The 15,338-nt window shown below is 46.0% G+C and overlaps 1 protein-coding gene across 2 annotated transcripts in view; it reads left to right on the top strand.

Annotated features, from left to right (window-relative positions):
- The window catches only part of USP14 (ubiquitin specific peptidase 14), a 991,689-nt gene that overhangs the window by 947,202 nt on the left and 29,149 nt on the right, over positions 1–15,338 (top strand). For both annotated transcript variants that reach the window (XM_069620879.1, XM_069620880.1), the window contains exon 15: positions 8,688–8,795. In XM_069620879.1, the coding sequence (XP_069476980.1) occupies positions 8,688–8,795 (108 nt within the window). The remainder of the gene's footprint in view (positions 1–8,687; positions 8,796–15,338) is intronic.

The following is a 15,338-nucleotide window of genomic DNA, read 5'->3' as shown; positions in this document are numbered from 1 at the left end:
TATGCATTGCTGCCAATCCCGGTCATTCCACTGGTTCCCAGGAGACTACATTTGTTTGGGACCACATTGATTTGGATTGCTCCAGAGTGCGCTTGGAGAACGTGGTACCCAGAGTCACTGGACATGTTAATCTGCCATCCTTCGTACCGCCAGAAGAGAGTGGATCGGATCTGATCTGATCTGAGTCAGAGGGGTGGGTCCTCCATCTGAACCTAAACAGCCTGATCCTTCATGCCTGGCTGCTTAGATATATAGTGGGGTTTGTTGGTCCCTGATGTGCTCTTCTCAGCTTGATAGCCCGCCACCAAGTCTATTTATGCCTGCAGATGGTGTAGATTCTCACCTTGCTGCCAAGAGGGTAATCTGGACCCTTTCACCTGTCGCACATCCTCTGTTTTTGTTTTCTTTGCTTTTCTTGGCTTGGACTGGATTGCAGATTGGCACTGTAAGTGGTTTCCTGGCAACTATGTTGGTTTTCTTTGAGCAAGACCCTTTCTTCACAATTCCCACTGTTATGTAATGTTTGCGGGGATTGTGGAATTGGTTTCCACCACGCTAGTGTGTGGATCTGGCAAAGGATTCACATTTGTTTTGTTAAAATTCCTTTGATTGCTCACCCGTAAGGTGAGTTTTCTGGTTTCCATCCACTCATTGTTAAACATCTGTTTGGTTTTCGGCAAAGAGAAGGTGACTTTGAGAGCGAAACCTTCCTTCCTCCCAAAGGTGGTCCCAGACGTCCATCTACCTCAAAAGGTTCATGTTGCAGTTTATTTGCCTCTTCCTCATCTTTTCAAGGCAGTGGATTGGTTCCATAGGCGGGTTCTGATGCTGGCTCTCGGCTACTAAGTTGTTCGGACAAGTGATGTTTAGAAAGAGGACCAGGTGGGTTTTGCTGGTGCCCGTGCTGGCAGGGCTGTGACTAAACTGATCCTGTCAACCTGGTTCATTCTCTGCATCTTGGAATGCTATAATATTGCTGGTAAAGATACTCCTAAAGTTCTCAGGGTTCATCCGACCAGAGCTCTTGTTGCCACTTACAGAGGGATGGGCGGCCCTGTCTTGGACATTTGCCAAGTTGGCATTACTGCTTAGTTTTTCTGAGGCAGGACGCATGCTTTGGCAGAGGAGTCCTCCAGAGTTTTCTGGTCAAAGTGGTGTCCTCTTGCTCTCCCTCCTCCAGACATACTTACTGATATGTGAGTATATCATGGATGAGGAATCCGTGAGAAGAAAAAATGACTTTCCTCTAAAGTTCTTTCGAATGGATTGTGTCCTCCCACGTATTCCTCATCTTTAAATATAACTCGTTCCAGTGTCCGCTGCTTCAGAAAACCTTTTTGGCAGAAGGCGCTGTACTTTGTCGTTGACTTGATGTCCCTCGAGGGTGATGTCATCGATAGTATAAATAGCACGCACTACACCCGTTTACTTCAGTTCTGTTTATCCATGATAGCTTTCGCTTCGGATACAGCACATTTTGTTTCTAATGAAACTTTGTCATAACTCAAACATGTTGTCTTTTAGCCCGAAGACTGGGTTCAAGAAGTGTCTCGACTCCAGATCTAAATTGTCGATAACTGAGCCACATCGAATTTGCTTAAGGTGTCTTGGCGGCGACCACAAAACGGCCGACTGTGGATTCTACCAATCGTTGACGGGTAAGCCGCTTAATGAACGCAAAGGGAAACCCGCAGCAGGCAGGACCCCACTAAAATCCATTTCCACTACTCTGTCTAAAAGGCATTCTTCGGATGAGGCAAGAGGTGACTCTCTGAAGAAACGTTCCCGTTCCTGTAGCGGTTCTCAACTTAAAACCAAAAAATTGATGGGTGGAAGGTTTAGAATTAATCTAAACCACTGGCATTGCTCTGGGCAACCTTCCACACCCTTGTTTTTTAGCCCGTCTGCGCCATTGCAAAAGGAGTGCAGCCATATGCGAATCAGTCTGGTACTGCCACCAATGGGAGCAGCCCTCCCCAAACTGCTAGGCCAGGTCCCCTCTGCACGGAAACACAAGCAACCCCAGACATGTTTCGGCCTTGTTGTGCCTCCTCGGTGAGGTGCAGCTTGGTTCCCAATGGTGCAGTGAGTAAGGGACCCACACCTGGGCATACCCTATCTCACATAGGGAGACAAACTAAAACCAAAAAAGTGATAGGTGGAAGGTTTTGAATTAATCTGAACCAGTGGCCTTTAGTAATGGCTTGGCAGGCGAAAGATGGTCTGGAGGGTTTGACCAGAGCAATGCCAGAGGTTAGGATTAATTCCAAATCTTCCAGCCATCACCTGTTTGTTTTGCAGAAGTCACCCTGAGTGGGGCGGGTATGCCCAGACGTGAGTCCCGTGCCTGCTGGGCCTAGAGACCCAAGCTTCAACTCACTGAGGCCCAGCAAGTCCGAAACATGTTTGGCGATGCTTGTTGTCTTGTGCAGAAGGGATGTGACCAAGAAGTTGGGGCTGGACTGCCCCTTTTGGCGTGAGGCCAAGCCTGATTTGCATATAGTCTTGCCCCTTTTCTAATGGCTTGGCAGTCAATGAATGATGGCCTAAGAGGGTTGCCCAGAGCAATGCCAGTGGTTGGGATTAATTCCAAACCTTCCACCCATCACCTTTTGTTTTGCAGTTCTCGCCATACTCGTACATCCCGTCCGCTTTCCTCCATCCTTGTGGGTGTCCCCCAACATGGGGACGATAACGGAACCTTTGGCAGCGAAGAAATGAGCTTCCCCTTTAAATTTAGTATAGTGCACGGTTGTGGGTACGCCCCGCAGAGGCCACGCCCTCCTGTGCCTCACCTCAGTCCCTTTTTCTGCACAGACTGTGTCAGACCTGGCATCTAGAGCAGAGCCTTTTTTAGCTTTCCGTTTGCTCCCCATTTGTTTTTCAATTTTACTTCCCTTAGGTGCCTTGCCGGCGCATGTCGGCCGCAGGAGGATTCAGGAGATGTGCCTCATGCAACTGCTCGTTCCTGGCCTTGGACCCCCATGCACTCTGTCTTGAGTGTTTGGGGCCCCACCACCGCTAGGATGCCTGTTCGGCTTGCAGCGCGCTCGGTCACAGGGCATTGAAGAAACGGTTGTCGCAGTGGAGGGGGGATCATCCATACTTCTCCTTCACCCCACCTTAAGGACTTTGTCTCCAGGATCTATCGTCAAGACAAGGTTGACCCTCTGTTAAGCACGGCTTCACAGTGTGGCGACTCCTTCTCCTGGGTTCCCACGGATCGGGGTTCCTCGGATTCAGGTTCTGGCAGGCCCGAGGCCTCCATGGCTACCGGCTCCCAAGCTGAAGAGTCCGGGGGCTCTTCTGGGCTCTTCAGGGACAGACCTGAGGTCGTCCTGGCTACCAGCTCCCAAGCTGACAGGCTCAGGGGCCCTACCAGGCTGTCCTCAGAAGAGCTATCAGGTTCGTCCTCTTCTACTCCAGTGGGCAAAAGATCGGTGAGCGCCACCTTCAAGAGTCGGTCCTCGCCACGATCCAGCATTGCTACTGGCACAGGTGCCGAGGGCGTCCAGCCTATCGGAGCTCGCTCCGAGGTCATGAATCAGGACGCTACTACTACCGGCGGTCCAGCTAAGGGCTCAGCGCCTACGAGAGTGATTGATGAGTTAGACGCATCTGCTTCGGGTGCAAGACCCAAGCTGTATCCTCTCGTGTCTGAGGCCTCTCTTGGTTGAGGGCCTCTGCGCCCTCCTGCCTTTCTAGGCTCCTCCAAAGGATGATTGATTAGCTAGAGAAGAAATGCTGAATCCCAGATTTTGCCCCAAAGTGTCTCTGTTCCCAGCCTTCGACTACTTCTGTGCTTTCTGCTGCTGAAAGGAAAAGTTCAGCTAACCCTTCCTTTCATGCATGGTCCCTCAAGACCCAGGAGGGTAGAAAGTTGGGGGCGTGTTTGGGAAAGGCCTCATTACCACCACTGCTGCCTCCACCTATTAAAGCCTCTAATGTTTTAGCTATACTCTCCAGATACGATGGGGAGCTTTGGTATAAGCAAGGACATATCTTCGACTTCCTCCCGGAGGACAAGCACCACCAAGTGTTGGCTCTTTTTCATGAAGGATGTGTGGCCTCTAATAACGCAATTAGTCGGTCTGGACATTGCGAATTGCGGTTTCTGACAAATGGGCAACAGGGTAGTACTCCACAGGCAAGGCTGGTTTAAAGTCACTGTCACCATGAGGTCCATTCAAGTTATTGATATGCCTTTTGAGGGCATAGACATTTTCAGCAAGGCTGTAGATGAGACCCTTTAGTCTGTAAAGGCAGACACTGATACAGTGCGCTACCTACCTCTACTCTTGCAAGATGTGCGGGCTCTATGACAAAAAGGGCCAAAACGTCTCTCGGGCTCTGGAGTATACTCCAGATACTGCTTAGTGAGAAAGAAGTTCGGGGGAGGAGGGGTGGTTGGATGCCCATACTAGACCTTGGACAACTCAACACATTTCTCAAGTTCCAAAAATTCCAGATCATGTTGCTACACGTGCTCAACCAACTGGCGCAACGAGACTTCCTGTCCTCCCTAGACCTAGAGAATGCCTAATTTCACATTCCCATTCATCGCAGTCACTGACGTTTCCTCTGGTTTGTCATAAATGGAAGACATTACCAGTTCAGGGCTCTTCCCGTTCGCATCAGTTCAGCTCCGAGGGTCTTCACAAAGTGTCTGGCCCCAGTGGCAGCCCATCTAAAGCATTCAGGGATCTAAGTCTACCCCTACCTAGGCGACTGGCTGTTCGGCACCCACTCTTGTCCGCTGGCCTTGCAGCACACTGAAGAGACCATCAGGTGCTTAACTTCGCTGGGATTCTCAATCAACTTTCCAAAATTATGCTTGGTACCATCGCAGAACGCTGTTTCTAGACTAACGTCTCAACACACTGGCATGTCTAGCTTCCCACTCGGAGGAGAGGGTCGAGGCTATCCTGAGCAAGGTGCAACAGCTCCCAGCTCTTCGAGTGGCAACTGTCCGTTCCATCAAATCTCTCTTGGGGATGATATCTTCATGCATCCCCCTAGTCCCTCATTGCAGGCTGCACATGAGGCCTCTACAACAGTTCCTGGATGCCAGGTGGCAACAGATATCAGGCTCCTGGAACCACAAGATCACCCTCATTCCAGTGCTCGGGAAGACCCTGCAGTGATGATACTTTCATCAGCATCTTGCACACGGCGCTACTTTTCGTGTTCCACCTTATCAGGCCATGGTCACCGCAACGCCTCCCTGGAAGGTTGGGGGGCGCACATAGGTCTATTTCATGCATTGGGCTTATGGCAACCAGAGGGTAAGGAGTTGCACATCAATGTCTTGGAGCCGAGAGCGGTGTTCTGGGCCTTTAAGTCGTTCAAGCCCCAACTCCAAGGCAAGGTGGTCTGCATCTTCATGGACAACACAACCACTGTGTTTTATATCGGGGAAACAAGGGGGAGAACCACTCTCCAAATCTATCCAAAGAAGCGCAAGCGATATGGAAAATGGGCGATAGCTCAGAAGATGTTTCTCATTCCATCTGGCAGGCATTACCCTGGGAGGGCAGATTTCTCTATGCATTCCCTCCAATTTCCCTGATTCTGTGAGTGATAAGGGCACTCAAACAGACCCAGTTCAAGATGACACTCATTGCTCTGGTGTGGTCCAGGCAGATCTGGTACTCAGATTGTGTACACCTGTCTGTGGCCCCTTGCATCAAGCTGCCTCCTCTTCCAGACCTGCTCTCCTGAGAGGGTCGCTCATCCACCATGACCCAGCGTCCTTGAAACTAGAGGCTTGGCTCCTGCAAACCTATAGTTTGGTTGTTACTCATTGCCTGCAGAATGTAAGGATATTCTGGCTAAAACTAGGACACCTTCTACCCTGGCATGCTATAACCACAAGTGGAAGTGCTTCTCAGTGTGGTGTGCTTCACAGGGGATTACTCCACTTCGAATAGCAGCTCCTCAAATCCTACTTTACCTGCTGTCCCTAGTGAAGGCAGGTCTTGCTCATGCTTCCTTCAAGGATCACTTGGCAGCTGTCCCCCAATTCACTTGGACGCCTAGCAGGCATTCCTAGTGGTCGCACAGACTTGTTAAAGAATTCCTGAAAGCTCTGTTCAGAGCATTCCCTCATGCGAAGGCTACAGCCCCTGCATGGGAGCTGGACATTTGCAGGGCTGCTACATGGAGATTGATTCCTACCTTCACGAGATTCTACTGCATCAACTGGGATTCCAGGGTTGAGTCCCGTGTCGGCGAGGCATCCTTTGCAACCTGTTTAATTGAGGCAAGTGTGTTCAGAGGGGAGTTATTGTATTGCTTCTGTTGAGCCTCTGCCACCTCCCTTGGTTGTGTATGTACTGCTGTATAATCCTATTCATGAGCATGGGAATTCATCCAAGATCCCATGCTGGAGAAGGAACAAGTTACTTACCTGTAACTACTGTTCTCCAGCATGTATATCTTACAAGGATTCACATGCAACTCCCCCAAACACCCTCATACCACTCTATGGCTCCCCTTGGCTCCTACTGTCACTTAAGTGCACCTCTAAATCTGAGGGACCTATAGGGGTGGAACATAGGACGACGAATTGGGCAGTATTTCCCAAAATGAGAGCAATAGACACTATAAGCGACAAGCAGTTTTTGACTTTAAAGCAAAACTGTTCTTACTATTACAGAGGATTCCCAGCCCAACGACGGGGAATATTCATGAGCATGTGAATCCATGTAAGATACCCATGCTGGAGAACAGGAGTCACGGGTAAGTAACTTGTTCCTTACCCCTTCCTGACTGTTGTCATACTTGTATCAGCTGTTGACACACGTTTTTGCAAGAGTCATTTGTACAGCTTCAGAAGATGAATTTGGCCCTCAGATTATGTTGCTTCAAATCCTGCCAGTTTACAGTAAGGAATTTCGTATGTTGTAGTCTGTGATCAATAAACACTTTTTGTTTTTTTTGTAGACATAGGGGAAGACCCCCCCCCCATCCCCCACTGACAGCTATAGGGACTGGTCCATTTTGGCTCACAAAATTAGTTGGTGTAAGTGAGCATTTAAAAAAGAGCCTCACTTCACCAAACGGAGGTCGGGAACACAAAAAGTCAGCAAATCTATTTGTGTGGGGTATCATAGTATGAGGCTGAAATATAGAAAAATGTAAATATATTCTGAATAAAATTGAAGTTGGATAAACCGTCAACATAATGGAAAGGTCCATATGGAATATTATTGCATTATGCAAATTAGGAATGTCAAATAGAGTATACAGAGATTTTTCCAGCACCAAACGTGCCGGGATTATTTGTAAACTAGGAGCATACTGGCATTTATTAACTGACAATACATATGGACTTTAGCACAGCATACCATGGTGGTAGAAGTTGAAAGATTCTATGTTGGTCGGACTGGGAATGTACTGGTATTGTCAGTCCAGCATATTCTCTGCAAACTGGTAATATACTGTGGTGGTCTAATTACGCTTGTCAAAGTGGAGTATGCTTGGCTTGGACAGATGAGTGGGAGTACATTAGATGCTCACATCTTATGTACTCCCATAGATGCTCATATTGTAAATATTATTTACTTGAGAAAACTGAGGGTACTATGAAACTTTCAAACTTGGAGGACTGTGCAAATTGAAAATGCTAAGATTTTTCATTCTTTGAGTTTACTAAAATTGTTTATCATTAAACACAGTACACTAGTATTCCACAATAGCAGAATGAGTACACCAACAGTTGCACAACGGTAAACTAAATACGTTGGAAAGTGCAAACTGGGTGTACACTGCATGTACATGAACAGATCGGTGATAGATACTTTGCACAATGGAAAAATACAGGCATAGTCAAGCTGGCTGTATAGTGTGAATTTACAATTTGATGGCTAAAATGTGCAATAATCTTCAGTGTGCATGCTAAATGAACAGAATGGAAGCCTCTATGATTTAAGTTGGCATAAGGTAATTCACTACCTGGCCATAATGAAAACTCGTCTTTGTCAAGTCTGATATGCTGGAAACTGGTATTACTGATGTACTAAATTGCACAAAGTGAACATACGTAAAAAAGAAAATGGAAAAACTACATTTCTCATGGAAGTGACTGAGACCACAGCAGAACTGGCATGTACGTGCTGTTTGAGCAGACCTGTACTTTAAATCCAGCTGCCATCTGAGCATATGGCTCCAGGATCTGAGATCCGCCAGCTCTGGTATGGCTGATTGTGGACAGTTTCTACTGTTTAAAGCATCCCCAGAACCAAGGCCCTGTATGTGACCTATGTAGTGAGTTAGTTACCAGCTGTCAATTTACTACTAACATCACTGATGATAATTTTGAGAAGCTTTCCCACCGTGCAGTTTAATTGAGAAGAATAAAATACAAATTGTGAATAATCACTTTACCTACGTGACTGTTTTGGGGTAGATTTTTCTTTTATGTAGTGTAATACCTGCCCCTGTTAGGAATTTGAGACAACTGTGAGGATGATAATTTCCTACAGAGGTCGGTTGTGCCTCCACCTCAGAGTTCACACTGATGTAGGAACCATTTTCAAGGAATTCCTTTTTTCACTTGTGCACATCTTCTCCTTCCTCGCGTTTCACAGCTTACACTGCTATGTGCCAAATACACAAGTGGAGGTGGTTTTAGCAGGTTCAACAGTGTTCATGTAAATTTGATACAACGCATGTTCTTCTTCTAGATATTGGCTCAAATAACTGTGGTTACTACGATCTACAAGCAGTGCTAACACATCAAGGAAGATCAAGCTCATCTGGTCATTATCTGTCCTGGGTTAAGAGGAATGAAGGTAATGCATATCACTTTTAGCATGTTCTGCACGCAACGTTTGTGCAAAGCTTACATAAAAAGGTTATGTTTAATTTATCATGCATCAATTCATGTACTTTTTATGAAGGAGCCATTAACCTCTTTTAAATGTATCGGAGTGTTGATTGTTAAGTTTGCTCTCACAAGAGAATGTGGGATGCCCATATATCCTAACTTGGCATGGCTACTGCTTGATTTGGAGAGCAAATACTACAGTTGCAAAAAATATATATGACCTGTGGTTGGTGTCTGTGGTTCTAGCCTGAATAAAATCATGAAAGAGAATTGAATGTAACTGTCCTGCAGTGATTGAGTGGAACTGTTACAGAGCTTGCTCTTAGGCTCAATTTCTAGGGCCCGGATACTTTATTTAAACTGATTTCGGATTACAGGGTGTTTCCTCAGAGTTCTTCTTGACTATCCACATGTTTGTATGGTTGAGCCATTAAGGCAAACTCTTTTTAAGTAGAATGGTTAAAAGCTGTTATAAGGGGTAGGGGATTTATTGAAAGCAAAACAAGCTTCGGGAAGCAAGGGAGCGCTTTACAGTCATAGGGGGAAGAACATGCTGAAGTAAGCTGAGAAACAGGGAGCGGAGAGCTAACAGGGAAGGGGAGGGAGGCCAATTTGGCAGCAATGATCTACAAACAACCCAGGGAAGCTACAGTAAGCACTTTCGAATTACCAGTAAGGGAATAGCCCAAAAATATATTTAGCAATATCAAAGGAATTATTTCCAGTAAGTTAATAGCTTTTCAGAGGTGTAAAAATGTTAAATGTAAAAAATGTTGTCAAGTCCACAAAGTCAAACATGACCTTTTGGTGATGCTCACATGCTCCTTTAAAGCCAGAACCCCTCAAGAAGAAAAGAGAAGTTATTCCCTGTCGGATAAACTGGTAATCTAATTGGCAGAGTAGTTCCGCATAGGATTCAATGGGCCAGGGTTTCCACCTAGGCTCAAGTGTCTAGATCTGCACATGGAGCTCAGGGAAAAGTGGTGCCATGGTTCTGATCCATATGCACAGGAAACCTGCAAAACCTGACCAACACAACAGAGTCACAAATACTCCCAATTGGAGATCTAGCTGCAGAAAACGTGATTGGCGCAGCATGAGTTCCGAGCTTGCAGAGGTAAACCGTGGAGTAGCAACTGGAGATGTTGGGGTTGTCCACTGGATGGCAGTCACCAGCAGCAGGCCCTGCAAGCAAAGTAGTAGAATAAAGATGCTAGTTGGAACCTTAGAGACCTAAATAAGAAATACAAGAGGACTGCTAATCTTGTAGGTGTAGTGGCTTCAAAATGGTATCCAAGCATCGCAGCTGGAAAGGTCTATTGGCTGCTGGTTGGGCCAAGTCAGCAACAGATGGCCTGGTTGATGGAGGAAAGGGGCCCTGTTGATGGAGGAAAGGAGGACAAAAAAACCTCAATGTCTGGGATTAAAAAATAAAAATCTGTGCGCCTAGCTTCAGATCTGAAGAGACACAATGGTGAGCCTAATCAAGGTCACCAGTGAAGTCTGAACTAAAGTTAGTAAGATGCTCACTTAAGGTCTCCACGCAGGAGGAGTGATACTATAGTCTTGCTTGATGGGTCACATGTTGGATAAAGGGTCCAGTAACGGCCATGCCTCAAATGATGTGGTGCTTCTGAATCATGCGAACAGTGACAGACTAGTCCTGGAAGTCGGAGGAGCACAAATACCTTGCAGAGGCAAAGACCCAACTAGTCTCAGCAGGAACGAACGATGGACAGGGTTCCTTCTGGTTGCGGGATTAGCAGTGCTGTGCTGTTGGGTTTTTCAAAGGTTCAGAGATACTGTGGCAGAGCTTCTGTCTCTTTGCTTGCATTGGTTCATTTTTCCTGGAGTGTTCAGATCAAGTTCCATTGTTTGACATTTTGGTGCAGTGTTTGGCTTCTGTGCTTCAACCATGGTTACAGGGGTGACCCAATATTCCAGTCTTACTCATATACCCCTCAAACATTTGGCGGGCGGCCAGTCCATGCTAGCCACCACTTAAAACATTTGTAGGCATCTGTTCCGGCTTAACTGAAAGGCTGCGGATTTCAGATTAATCCCAGAAACCTCATTCCCACAGACTACAAACCACAGACCTTTTCTGTGCCCTTGGCTGGGGAGCATTTCAGGAATTACTTTACATAGTTATTCATTTATTAAAGTGTGTTGGTTTAAAATATAATCTATACCACTGTTCTTAAAAGAAAATGGAAAGTAAAATCATCTAACAATCCATAAAATTTCATACATTAACATGAACAATGTTTCAACAGAAGTAGTTAGTATTTCATAGACTTGATAATAAGATTCTAAAACCCAGAAAATGAAAATCTTAAAGAGCACTACATTAAAAAATGTACATTCATTTAAATTAATCTGATAAAAGTTCACTTATTTTCACTTTGTAGATAGTCCCTTGTTAATCTTTTCCCTGAAGCTCAAAAGTGCTAAAATCAAAATAATCTGACAACCAAGCTGTTAAGATTTTTGGACCGGTAAGTATAAAAATATAATTATTTATAAGGGTGTGATGAATTTTTGGATGTCATCACTTCTCACCTGGTGGAGCTCCTCCCCATGAGGCCAGGAAGGTGAGGACTCTACCCGATAGTTCGCCAAGGGAGGGGGGGTGTTACTCAGCAGGTGGATCTCCTGGGAAGGGAGTCTCCCTATGGGATTAGTGACAATCTGGGGAGAACATGGTATACCTAATCAGCCTTCGTCTCTGGCCCCCTACAACACTATCCATAGTGTTCCTATCCGTTTCCTTAAAACCAGTAAGGTAGGGTGTACTGGGATGCAGAAGAGTGTCACTGACTCACTAGGAGTCCTTAAAATCAGTACTAAGCCGAGGAGGAGGTGTGGAAGCATAGAGCGCAACTCTGTGAATCATACTGAGCAGTTTAGTCTTTGTGGACTTCTTATTGGCCAGGACGCGAGTGAAATAGAAGAGGGAAAATCGAACTCGGTGAGAGCTCCTCCCTGGGGGAACTGGGAGCTGCAGAGCCAGCGGTCAGGAGCCGAGCAAAGCCACCACAGACGGGGCACTTACCTGTCAGCAGAGACGCTTCAGAGACTTTCACTGTGGTTGAACCGTATCTGGAAGCAGGAAAACGAAGCGCCAGCAGAGTGACAGAGCTGCAAAGCGTGGTCTACATGGGACGCAATGCAGGAAGGTGGGAGGTAGCTGCGAAGTCGCTGCAGAGCTCGAGACACAGAAGCAGCCGACGGAGACCGGTGAGCAACCAAAGAAGGGTTGGCGAACCGGGAGGCTTACTGGGAACCCTGAGAGACTATACTGCAGTGGGACACAGGTCGAGGACCTGCATCCAATAAGGAGTCTCCTCATGAAACATCTTCTTCGTGCCAGTCCCTGTGGTCGTGGAAGACCAGGGCAGCCCAAATTAAGAGAACAAGAAGCCAAAGGGGTCTGGGACCCAAAAGAGAAGGAAGCCAATACTACAAGGATCTGGGACCCGACAATAAGAATACCTGGCAGGATAGAGAACCAGGTACAAAGCCAAAGGGGCCGGAGACCCGAAAGCAAGAAACCAAAGGTGGTGGGACCCAAGTGAACAAAGTCAATACCACAGGGATCTGGGACCTGACAACAGGAATACCTGGAAGGATAGTGAACTGGGTACAAACTGTTAATAACAAACCACACACAAAACCTTTGTAACAGTTGCAGTGCCCGGCAGGATAGTGAACCGGTTAGGCTGTGAACACAGTGAAGAGGATGGGTACATTGTGAAGATACAAGACTCGTTTGTTCTATGTGCCTTATTGAAACCTCAATCCAAGGAATCTTTTTTTTCACACTTTTGATTTCTATCCCTTAAGAACATTTCATTTTGAATCGCCAGACGTGAACCTTCGCCTAACACTCTGAAGGAAGAAACGTTTTTTTCTGAATCACAAAGACCACCTCTTTTATTAGTTGAATATAGTGTAAGGGTTGGAAATAGGTTTTTGTACACAAAGTGATGAACTCTTTGCTTTAGACTGACATACTGGCGCATTCCTTAGTATTATTTGAGGCAGGGAAACCCCTCTTAGAACTATGGTCAGATACAGATTTCTCTTTAGCTTAAACACCAATAAAAGTCTTTAGCCAGAAACATGTCAACATGTCTCCTGTGTCAGTCTGCTCCTTCCACACCCCTATGTAGGCCTTTAGTTACACACTAAACAGATACACATTCTCAGTAAATATTGCCACACAAAACCCTTATAAAACAGATTTCTGAGGCTTGTGGATCTGCTTAGAATCACATACTTTGCATAGGCCGACATCTAGTGGTAAGTGTGGAGTATTGCATATTTTGTTTTCGAAGTTCGAAAAGGGATGTCGACTGGGCAGGTTTGTAATAATATCCCCAGTGTGACATCTACTCTACCCATGACCCCTCACGCGTCGAGGTACCTACCTCAGATTGTATTTTTTTTTCACCATTGTGGTCGGGAGTGTAAAGCGGACTCTGTAACGCTTCTACTTTTCAGAGTTATTAATTATAACTTTAACTTTTCGACAGTTGCAGTGTGCACATTCGACGAACATCCTGAAGACCTTCCAAATGCCGAATCTGACAAGTCCTCCGATTTAGTGACAGGCTTCGGCCTTGCAGTAGGCAGAGTGCGGGGGGGGGGGGGGCAGATTACCTTTTATTAGAGACTGCATAATTCCACTTCCCATATTCACTGTGTGTGTGTTAAGCTGTCTTTTCACGACGATTTAGCAATGGAGAGAACTCCTTTTTAAAATTATGTCCACCTTACAACAGAAAGTACCTGTGGAAAGACAGCCATCGAGTGTGCAACCACTGCCTTCCCCGAAACCACCCAGAGGCGCGTTGTGTATCTTGCAAGTTGTTTAGGGCCAAAACTCTTAAAGACGCACCAAATGGTGAGCAGTCCACTATATGATGGCCGAGTCGGAGACCACAACCGGCACCTGTCGAACCTGGAAGGCCAAGGCAGCAACGGCTCAATTTCGGAAGCCAAAAACATTTCATGGGAACCTTCCAGCTCCTACATGTCAGTCCCCAGCTCTGAAAGGCACACTGCTATTGGAAGACTACTGGCATCTGACACGCACACACTTAAAAAGCACACAACCCCAAGCTCTTCTCCGACGTATGCGTCGAAAGAAGGCTGCATGCTGGCGTAAGGCTTCTTGCGGCTTACCGCCCATAAATCCGCTGTGCTTCCGCAACCGCGTCTAGCACAAGACAAAACACTGAACAGGTGCTGGTGGACGTGCATCAGAGTCCCTCTACGGATGTTTCACAAACACTGAAACATGTCAAAATTACACAAAACTCATTCTAGCATGGGAAAACACCATGAAAATTTTCACAAACACATCTCAAACGCATACCTACTGTCCCACAAAAGGTTCGAGAATATACTGGGGTTACCTCCCCTTTATCTCAATCTCTCCAAAGGAAGAGGGTTTGGGAGGACCCTGAAGCTATTGTGTTCCCTCTACCTGAAAAATCCAAGATGGATACCTGCTCTAGAGAATGTTTCGAGGATACTATGAACAAGGTCTCCTCTTTTATAACATTTATGAAAAGTACCCAATTAAACCTTAGACTTATAAATGGGGCAGCCTTTAGCTAAATCCCCATGGCGTTAGCTTTCTCCCACATGTTCTATTGTGAACATTACTGAGAAACCTTAACTTGACACTCGAGCATCTCCTGACTCTTATCGGGATCAAGGCGAGGAAGATCAAGACTTGATGTCGCCATTATAGACCCTTCTGATGTTACACCTGAGAGTGGTCACGTTTCCCCCATTGATGATCAGCTTCAACGGCTTGTTGAAAGGTTGCTGCTAATCATAATATTCAAACTCAGGAAAACAGTGGAGGACACTGATTTTGTAGAAGATATATTAAATGAGAGGAAACCCACCTGTCGGGCTATTCCTCTCTTGCAGTCTATAAACAAAGAGAATTGCCCCATCTCTAACTACACCTTCAATTACTCGTGCTGTCAACCCCAGGATATACTTTATTTTTCAAGCCATCCCTTTCAGACCTTCTTTACATTAAAGGTCATGTAAAGCTGATTCACTAGTTTTCACCACCACTAGAAAAAGGGCAAGTGTGCCACTGTCTAATGTTGAAGCACACCCAATAAAGACAGCAAAAGATGATATAACCTGGGCAAGAGAGTGACCGCCTCTGGGGCATATTTGACTCGTATAGCAAACAATACTACTTTGCTTGCAAGTCACAATGATACTCGGTGAGTTGAAATACACAGACAAATGGATTCCGTCCCAAACCAGTTAGATCCCACCTTCTCAAAATCACTACTGAAGGGGAAACACTTAGCCCAGAATATTTTTTTTAAAACACTCTAGATTCAGCAGACACTTCTGGTAGAGTCAGAGCTGAGGGCACCTTGCTCAAACGCCATTCATGGCTTCGGGATTCAGAGTTCAAATCCGAAACTTGGGTAACTTTAATAAACATGCCTATTGAAGATTCAGT

Source organism: Ambystoma mexicanum, chromosome 5q, assembly GCF_040938575.1.
Source record: "Ambystoma mexicanum isolate Mex_15411 chromosome 5q, UKY_AmexF1_1, whole genome shotgun sequence".
NCBI classification, from domain to species: Eukaryota; Metazoa; Chordata; class Amphibia; order Caudata; family Ambystomatidae; genus Ambystoma; species Ambystoma mexicanum.
Note: the sequence above shows the minus strand (reverse complement) of the source record. Positions and strands in the feature narration are given on the sequence as shown.